The sequence below is a fragment of the Galeopterus variegatus genome, unplaced genomic scaffold (genome assembly GCF_000696425.1).
Source record: "Galeopterus variegatus unplaced genomic scaffold, G_variegatus-3.0.2 Scaffold1321, whole genome shotgun sequence".
Lineage (NCBI taxonomy): Eukaryota > Metazoa > Chordata > Mammalia > Dermoptera > Cynocephalidae > Galeopterus > Galeopterus variegatus.
In genome coordinates this window covers 281,224-291,637 of record NW_007727432.1, presented here as the reverse complement: position 1 = coordinate 291,637, position 10,414 = coordinate 281,224, and the positions used below count along the sequence as shown (strand labels likewise).

At 40.1% G+C, this 10,414-nt stretch overlaps 1 protein-coding gene across 1 annotated transcript in view; it reads right to left on the bottom strand.

Annotated features, from left to right (window-relative positions):
* Positions 1 to 6,319: 6,319 nt before the first annotated feature.
* Positions 6,320 to 10,414, bottom strand: part of AMOT (angiomotin) — a 63,414-nt gene continuing 59,319 nt past the window's right edge. The window contains exon 14 of the mRNA XM_008576263.1: positions 6,320 to 10,133. Coding sequence (XP_008574485.1) covers positions 10,036 to 10,133 — 98 coding nt within the window. The 3' untranslated portion in view covers positions 6,320 to 10,035. The remainder of the gene's footprint in view (positions 10,134 to 10,414) is intronic.

Genomic DNA, 10,414 nt, shown 5'->3' with positions numbered 1-10,414 from the left:
TTAAATTTATTTTGTCTATAAGTTTTTCTTTTATCAGATCATGAAGCGTGGAGGGCTGCCCTGGTCCTTTTTCCTTCGCTGGAACCTCCTGAAAAGAGCTGAGCCAGGATAATCTAAATCATTCAAGGATGGAAAATTAAAAAGAAACTGGCACAGTACTGATAAAAGCACGCTACTTTTAAAAAGGTGGAAAAGTGCAACAAAAACAAAATACCACAAAATATTTTCCAGTGAGTAGATAAAAATCGTATCCAAACATTTCTTCATAAAATTAAAATATAATGAAGTAATCAACTCTATAAATGAAGATCACAAAGCAGAGATGAATGAACTTTGGTAGAGGTGATGGTACAACAGAAGAAGGTAGAGCTTGAGCTGGCAGACTTTAGTAGAAATGGCCAGATTCTGGGTATATTTTGAAAGTGAAAGTGATGGGATTTGCTGATAAGTTAGATATGGGGTATGAATTGCATAAGCCCATTCCCATGTCCTGAGAGGAACCCTGGCAATGAGTTCACATGGTAGTGTGTTTCTATAAAATTTGTAAAAATAGGAGAGCTTAACCTCCTACTGGTTAAAATGGCTATGATCATTAACTTTATGTGCCAACTTCACTGGGCTATGGTGCCCAGTTGTTTGGTCAAATGTCAGTCTAGATGTTGCTGTGAAGATATTTCTTAGATAGATAGGCAGATTCAGATCTTTCTCTCTCTCCAGAGATATATAGATCCATCCTATTGGTTCTGTTTTTCTGGAGAACCCTGACTAATACAACTATCACCTTTTTCGGCTCTGTTTTCCCTCCATTACACTTTTTCTCATGTTTGAGATTCAGCAAAGGAGAAGTTGAGTTGGAGATATATTTAGCTTGTGTTTAGTGAGATATATTTATGTGGTTTTTAGTCAGTCCTATGTATAAATAAATCATTACTAAACCATCCTGGTAACAGAATGGCTTCCAGAAATACCCCTACTGCTAACTGCACTGACTTATCCAGCACTGCTATACAAAGGTGCAAAGCCAGAGGTCTTAGCACTATATGAATGTGTCTTATGGTACTTGGCACTGAAAATATGTGGTACTGCAGGAGAAACAAGAGTTGAGATGTATGGATTCAGCAGCTAGTCTGTGGAAAATTCCTTCAATCACCTGATGTACAAAATGGTATGTAGACTATTCCAGTCTCATTAATGCCTAACCACAAAGGAAGTACTCTTCTGTTAGGACTATACTCAGGAATACAATGTGCACAATTATGCTTAGTACTTCTACTTATTCTGTGATGGGAATTGCATAAAATGTAATCTATCGGAATTCTTATGTTTATAGAGCACAAAGCTGAATTAGTTCTACACGCTCTGAGAATATCTGTGTGTGAAGTTCCATGCTTTAGTGTCCCAACTACCAATAATAATAATAATAAATTTTGATCAACCATGCTAGCGGAAAGACTAAATTATCTTTCTATTCTCTCAATGGAAAACGATATTGCAAAACCATTGCCATATAAAGAAGCAAATAAAAATATGAAGCCAAAAGTATATGAGAAAAGGTACTATGGTGTGTTTGGCAGTTAATTAATAAAAAAAAAAAAACATTGTTTCATTTTGTTTTTTTTAAATTTTTATTGTGATGTCCGTGGTATTTGTCAACTTTTAAAAATTTGTACTTAGTTGTGATTTCTCATTCTAAATAAAGATGTCGCTTCTGGTTGCATATTAATAATTTTTAAAATTCTTTTTCCTAAACAGGGCCTTCCAAATTATCTGAGCTTCAGGACTCTCAAAATGTGTATCTGCTGCTCCTGGGTGTGAGAGAAAGAAAAGAGCATTGAAATATGTGCCCCCTCTTTTTTTCCTTTGGATCTTATAACTAGTTGTTGGGAAGAATACATAAGATATGTCTCTGTCACACAGTTAGTTTCTAACACCTGGTGGGTCACAAAAATGTTAGCTCCCTTTCCCCTTTTCCTATCTTTATGGCTCGGCAGCTGCCATGCTTCACTTGGCCATCTACTGCAACATGGCACATGTCTTCAGCACGCCCTTCCACCCTCCTTTGTTTGTGCCACTTAGTCCCCTGTGACTGGATAAATGCAAATTACCAAAGGCTCATGGCTTAAAAGAAATGTAAACTATCCTGCCTTCCCTCTGTTTTGATCTCTTCAGATTTTTCTAGGATACTTAGTCCTGTGGACCTGTCTTCTTCGGAAAGTGGCATGCATAGCAGGAGAATGGAGTTGGTATAGCCAAGATGGGAGAATAAAGTGTCAAGTGTGGACAGAATGAGTGGAAAAAAAATTGAGGCTTGATGAATCAAGCTACAGGCCTGTAGAATATTTTCAGTATATTCAAATTTTAAAATGTCTTTTATCTGTGCCACATAGACAATTTTGGATCCGTGTGAAAGAATTTATGACCTCAGAGGCAGTATTTAGTACCATGGAATCATGGAATAGAGGAGCCAGAAGAGACATTAGAGATCATAATCCAGTGACCTCATATTACAGAACAGTCACTGGAGGTAAATGAGCTGGCCAAGATCACAAATGTGGTTGTGCTTGCCTCAAGGACTATAAGCCATGTAAACCAACAACAAAAGTAACCAACAACATGCCCTGTTTGATCAGAGCAGTAAATCCAACCACTTAGAGAAGAATCGGCAGCCATTTCACAGTCAAAGTAAGGGCGGGTACAATAGCTAATACCCAGACTGGACTTACCTGTTTGACCACATGCATTGGGAGACTGTTATGTAGCAGGGGAACTAAAGAGGGGAAGGAAAGTAAGATAAAAGCCAGTAAATGCTTGGCCAGTGTTTCTCGAAGTATGTGGTCTCAGGAGGAGCTACATCAAAACCTCCTGGGCAGCTTGTTAAAATTCTAATTCCTCTGGAGGCAAGGCCAGGGAGTGTGCATTGAATAAATACCTGAGGTGATTCTGAGACAGATAGTTTGGAGAGGACTTCAAGAAATGCTGCTCTAGGTTATCAGAGAAAATAATGATGCCATGTCGGTAGTGTCCTTTGAACATAAGGAAAAGATATTCAGAACAAAACATGATAATGATTCTGATGGAATAAGAGTCCATTGATATCTGCATTCTAGTTCCAAAGCCGTCAACTATAAAACTTTGGGTTAATTGTTTTATGGCACCATTTTATTCACATTGCAGTTGGAAGCTTTTGAAAGATTTTAAGCAAGTAAATCGCATGATATGAATTTTATTTGTTGCTGAATAGAGACTGGAATAACAGAGGAAAGCAAGAGTGCACATGACAGATTAGTTAGTAGGCTATGAGATAGTCCAGGTAAAAGATAATGGTGGCTTAGAATAGGTTGCTGGCAAGAGTTGAAAAGAAGTGAATGTGTTTTGAGATTTATTTTGGTAGGATCAATAATGGATTGGATATCAGCCATAAGAGAGATGGAGGTGTCAAGGATGACTCATGAGTTTCTGACTTGGGAGGAATGGTGGAGGTTTTAGCAGGTATGAGTAAATGGCAGGCTCAGATGATTGAGCATGAGGCCCAGATCGATAGGTAAGAGCTAAAAACCGGGAGGTGGGGGGAATGGGGGCATCAAGGGACTTGAGGTCTCTCTGGAGTCCAAGGGCAGAGTCAGAGCAGATGAACTGGGAGGATGGGAGACCATGGCCAGAGTGGGGCACGGGTGGCCGTGATGTCCACGGTGGAGCAGTGCTGAGTGATGACTGGCCCGGGGCTGGCCCTGAGCAGAGTGCGCTGAGGTGGAGCGAGCAGAGGTCAGTGGAGGAGAGAGGACAAGGGGCTGACAGGCCAGGCTGCTGGTTGGGTCGTTTGGGGCTGGAGAGACGACTGTGATCCAGGGGTCAAAACCATCAGTGCACTCGGGAAAGTGACCAAATCAGAAGATGAGGGTAAACAAGGAACAGTTGGATGACAGGGACGTTAGAGGAGCCAGAGCATTTTGTATGACTAGAAGACGAATAATGACTGGGAACTTACACTGAGGAGCCTTTAAGAAAAATCCTGCCCTTTGATATGTGGGTCGTGCGAGAATGAACCCCTGTGTTTCTGAGGCTGTAGGTTTCGATTTAAGGCAGGAGTTGTGGGATCAAACGAAGAAGCTTTGTAAGTGGCAAAGCACAAAACATGCTGTCATTTTGGGGTTTTTCGTGAGTTATATATTTTGGTCCCAGCTGTAGCACTTTACATTTTTTCATTACTAAAAATGTCATCTTTACACATACTGAAATATTTATGGATGAAAATGCTGTGATATCTGGGATATGCTTCAAAAGAATATAGGGTGCGTGGGTGGAAGCCATAAATGAAGCAAGATTGGCCATGAACTAATAATTGTTGAAGCCAAGTAATGAATACTGGCATTTTCTTATATTCTTACTTTGTGAGGCTCTCTCTCCTACCCCCTCTCCATGAGATCCACAGGGAAAGGTATTCATCCCCATTTTACTAATAAAACTCTTCGATCTTGTTAAGGAACTTGTCCCTGCAGGTAAACATGTTTATGTTTAGTGGCAGACGCAGGACTAGAAGTCCGTGCTCTTTGCCTCTGGACTAGTACATTCTACCACCTGATTGAGTTTGTAAGTTTCCATGAAGAGGTTATTAAAATTCCAAGCAGTTCTCTAGGGCCTTTGATCTTGGAAGCAGACTCTTCCTTTGATTCCAGGTCCGACAGTGAGATTACCTTTGCACATGGTATTTCTTCTACATGCAGTGTTCATCCCTAACCTCTGGTTCACCAGATTAACACTGACAATTCCTTCAAAGCTCAACCTGGTTCCACTCCATTCCCCCTGGGGCTGTCCCAGCAGTCATTCCTCCCTTTGCACTAGTTCTGTATCTTGTTCAAACTTTCGCCGTTTCATATATTATAATGAATTGTAAGTGTCGGTGTGCGTGTGTAGTTTTCTCTAATAAACTGGAATCGTGGACTGTATTTTAAATTTTGTATTCTGGGGCCTTTTACCTAATGGCAACATCTAATGAGTAGTTATTCAACAACTCACACATTCCTGAATCCACTGGTAGAGATGACTGGCAAATCGAAAGACATGGAGGCCAAACTAAATACCCCGGGCTTGGTCAGTTTGTGCATCTGAATGAGTACTTGTGATGTGGTATGAAATTCTGGTGTTGTGGAGAATGTTTTTCTTCTTGGAAACTGAGTCCTGTCACCCAGCACTCTTCACTCAAATACGAGGGCGACTGCTAGTCAAGGTAGAAAGTGTTCTAAGACCAAACCATTTACATTTTCTTTTCTCCAATAAAAACCTTCCTGCGGGGTAAGATGGAGACGGAGACAGGTGGGAAGCAGGAGGTGTTTTTTTCTGCAACTGTGTAACTCATATAGGTTGTGCAGATCACTTACCTCAGTAGAGAAGGCTCACAGGAAGGGAGATGAAGTACCACACAGATATGAGACCAGTTATATTACTGGATAATTTCTAGAAATGCTCCTACAATGCTATCTCACACTCCTTGGAAGGAAACCTGGTTTTTTCTTCTTATGAGTGACTGCTCATTAAGAACTGGGCACAACATATTTCTGAAAGGAATGCTTTGTAAGAAGGTGTGGTTAACTTAACACCACTTTCTTTGTCTTGAAGAAGAGGGATGAGCTTTCATTGAGTTTCCAAAGCTCTCATCATAAATATAGAGGGAATAAAGACCAACTTTAAAAAAATCAAATTTTCAGTTAAATTAATTCTATACCCCCACTCCATCCTTTTTGCAACATCCATTATGCCAATTTCACCGTGAAAACATGCCATTTCAATGTTTTGGGGGATCCTTTCTTTACCAGGCAGGTTTGAAACTCACTGGTAAACAGGAGGCAGGAGGCACCGAAAGGGCAGTGTAAATGCAGCCTTAACATTTCCAGTGAAGAGCCAACTCATTTGTGGTTTCAATTTGCTTTTAATAACAAGCTCCCTCAACCAAAACTGATGAATTGGCATAAGAACAAGGGTACGAAAAGAATATCAAGGGGCCTTCCAAAATGCTAACCAAAGGATGAATTCTCCGCTTTGGGTGGCCACTATTTTATCCCTTGGAACCAGGAGATAAAAAGATGCAAAGCTTTTAATATATGCTGCCTGCGTATATAAAGAGACCGATTAGAGCATGTGGCCTGTGGCGTTGTCTTAATACTTTATAATCTATAATCACATTCCATACTTCAAGCAAATGTAAATTCTGCTGCATGCTGCCTTTGAAAGGCAATTTCACTGCATACAGAATTGAAAATAATCAGTGATACAGCACAAATAAAGCCTCTGTTGGGTTAACACCAAAGCATTTTCCACACGGTACTGCATTTTAAAATAGCTAACTTTATTGTCAGTGAAAAGATAGGCACAAAGTGGACTTAAACCTGCTTAACTTTATTGGAACTAGCTCAGTTGATTACAGACTGGGGTCACAATCATTATGGGACCACATACATTTTAAACCAAAGGCGATTCTTCTCTAACCATCTGCCAACCCCACCTCTCCATTTTATAAACACATGCCATTAATGACAAGGGAGACCAGAAGGAGGTTTGGTGCCTCCATGTAACCCATCATTGCTACCAGAAAAAAACAAAGAAAATCCCAACACTCGTCCTACTGATGATGGAGGACACTTGGATGATATATTTCCAAGGATGGTGGTGGGCTGAAATTGGTGGCCAATAGCCCACAGCTGATGCCTTCCTTCGAAAACATTTTCAGTAAGAATGCACCCATTTTAAGTAACATATTCTGTATGGGAATGAGCAATTGAGATAACAAGACATTGTACAGCTAACACACATGAGAATATAATTTATCAAAGTTAGTACAAATGTAATACACTTTAGGCTGCCATATTCTGAGTGTTTAGGCTCTTCATAAAAAGGAGTTTGTACAGTTTGTTCATTTGCCAATTGCTATACCACCCAACAGTGTAACAACAAAAAGAAAACATGACAGGTCTCTTGGTATGTTTCCTATGGCAGATGATGGCAGATATTTTAGTTACTGCTGTCCTGTCACCCTGAAGCTCAAAAACAGCATTGAAAGTAAATCTTTCATTAAAACAACAATCAAGATACATGATTTTAAAAGAAAGTTCAAACTACTTTTATTTTTTAAAAATTGTTAATAGGAATTTTAAATCAATTAAAGTTTGTTCTAATGAAGTTTTTCTGTACATGGGACATTGGAGTACAACTGAATTAGAAAGCCCCCAGAGACCACCAGGCAGCACAAGTTAAGACAGGATAACCCTCCTGTCCTGAGGTGCCAGTAAAATGCATAGATAGTGGGAGTCCAGAAAGATCCCCCAAATGTTACACCCACATAATTGTGAAAAGGTGGCTAACTTGAGATTTTTCCCATAAACCTGAATTTTTAAAAGGATACATAGTAGAGATTTTCTGAAAAGGCTGAATCTATCTTCTCCATAAACATAACACACCTACTACATGGCCTTCTTCCCTCTCTTAGATGTACAATGCTACTTAACAAATTACCTGTGATTGAAGACTGAGCATGAATTACTACTATGATTGAGAGAGACTGCCTCTGGTATGAGAGGACAGAGATGTTCCAGAAAGTTCAAAATGGTACTTAGCCAAGAACTTCCTCCTTTCTTTAAAACACGAGTCTAAAGAGATGGCTGCCACACAATGTGGAATGTATGACATCTGTCACCTTACAGAATGTGATTAAAATCATGGCTCCCAGAGCCAGCAAAAATTTTGGCAATGTGTTATAACCATGAAAGGAGTAGATGAAAGGTTTGTTTTTATTTTTATTTATTTGGATAGAAGGTAGCTCTCCTAAAGTTAGCTACTTGCTGCTTCTATTTGATTTTGTTTTCTCCTATGACTAAAGGATAGTATGAATTTGTATTAACACAACTGCATTTTTAATTTCTATTTGGGATTCACTTTATAACCAAGGACTAATGTGTAGCTAGGATGATCACTTCATTATTGAAAATGTGAAAAGACTGCCTGAAAATCACATCACCCTCTCTCTTTTCTCACCCCCTCCACTCCCACACAAAATAATTCCTTTGGAAGATAATTAGAAACTACACAAGAATACTGTTAAAAATGTGCCATTCCTATACTCACAGAGGAACCCCATAAGATGATCCAAGACACCCAATCTCATAGTGAGAAAAGAAGTGGGGTTGATTCTTTAGGGGGATGTTTCATGTGATTTGATGCTGAAATGGGGATCAGGAAAGGGAATACCTTGCACAAGGCACTGCAGGAGAGGCAAGATAGGAATTCACACCCTGTACAAATTACTCGAGCCAGGGACATTTTACAAACTACATATGCCCTGGACTGTAAAGATGTCTTTTCTCAAAATAAGCACTTTTTTTTTTTAGGTATATAAGAGTTTCCCCAAATAAGTATGATAATTGGCAAAGTACACAGCTGTGCTGTGAGATTTTGAAAAAGTCACCAAACCTCTCCAGGTCTCATATTCCTCATCATTACAATGAGGAGTAGGGCTATATTGCTAAAGTTCCTTCCCGCCATTACGGCTTATGATGTAATATATCAGGCCTACTCTTCTATTAATCTGGTTTCTAACTAACACATCCCCCAAAACTGTACCCCCCACCCTTACCTAACACCCCCCACACCCCTCACCCTCCCTATACCCCTGAAAACTGATCTTGACGCCATCTGTGGATTTGTCACCTTAATGAAGGGCAGAGAGGTGACACAGGGCAGGGAACTGTGGCAACTGGTATCACTCTGTGTCTTTGGAGGCAGCCCTATGGCAAGGCTTGGAGCCATTGTGTCCTTTGGTCCCTGCCCACATTTCCCACTGATTCCTAAAGATATTCCAAGATAGAGTCACTGGCAGTGAGAAGAGGTAGTTGAGGACACTGCTGCAATCAACCTCTCCCTCGATTGCAGCATAGTACTTTGAGCTTCTGATGCTATTCCCTCGGAGGTGATAGTCAAATATGCCTTTCAGGACATGCCAAAAATTTGGGAAAACAAAATGAGTTATTTCAAAGTAGTCACCAGAAATTCAAAGCGTTCAAACTGTCAACAAAAACACTTCCTCATTTTGTAAATGATTGAGACTGGTGACCCAGCCAGTGAATCAGCTGTAGAAGAAATAAACACTAAGCTGATTGGTCTTACAAATGGCAAGCGAGCTGTGTTCATGGCTACCCATGGACTACAAAAGTCTGCCTACAGCACCTCATGCAACTCTCCATCCAGGTCTCTGATGGTCTAACTCCCTAAGAGAGAGGAAGCTGTGCATCACTCAGTTAATTTACTCTCCTAGCATCTGAAAGCAATATATTAATTATTCAAATGCATAAATTTCTCCAGAGCATATATACGAATGTATGAACCTCCAGAGGGAACCAAAAGAATCCACTTCCAAAGCACCACTGAAATGAAGATAAATGCCAACCCCTGGGGCAGGGTAGCTGGGAAATTGAGAAGTGAAATGAGCTCCAGCACCCTTCCCCAATAACTCCCTACCTTTCCTCCAGCTTACATAGTTCTTAAAACTATTCCCTTTCGTGAGCCCGAGGTGAGAGCTTTCTCTGGCTGCTGTCTAGATAGTAACTATACAAAACAGGACACACTCAAATTCTGTCCAGCTTCCCACTTCCGAACTACGTGTTACACACTGTCTTCCACACATACTGTGCTCTTCAAGAAAAAATGATCTGGAATATGGAAATTTTAAACAAATTTAAGCACACTGAAAACATTGATGTATATCTACCTGTTACAAATACAGTCCTAGTATTTGTATAAATCCAAACAATAAACTTCAGAGCACATTCTGATTAATCTGTCTTTAGAGGTACTCCCTAAGTATAAGCACACCAGAACAGACTGGAGTTCACATGGTATTTCTTAAAGTACTATATTGTCCCAATAAAAAGTCCCTTTAAAAAACATTCCCTCCCCCCAACCCTTGTCCTTGCCCTCAAAATAAGAACAAACAAAAGGGGAAAATGATTAAAAGCATTCTTGCTGATAAACTGTAGCTTTTGATTTGGCCGTTTAGATGAGATATTCCACCATCTCTGCATCAGGCTCTTGTCCCAGGATCTGAATGGGAGTTTTTCTTTCCAGAGTATTGGAGTGGAAAACAGGGCCATCTAAATGAAAATAATGGATTAGAAAACACTTAAGGACAAGGTAAAATCTCAAATTTGTAGAACTACACAGCACTAGAGCCCAATGGCAAAGTGAGACTTGCCTGCCACCCTCCTCATTAGCTTCTACTGGGGGGATGGCCTTTACTTGTGCCTGGCCCCATCTTAGTGGACAAGAAGTCATTTACAGACTCTCTTCTCTTCTCTCCCCTGATGAAACCCCGTTAGAACATGAAAAATTCAGTCCCAATGACCAATGCTGCCTAAACAGCAGGCACCAACAA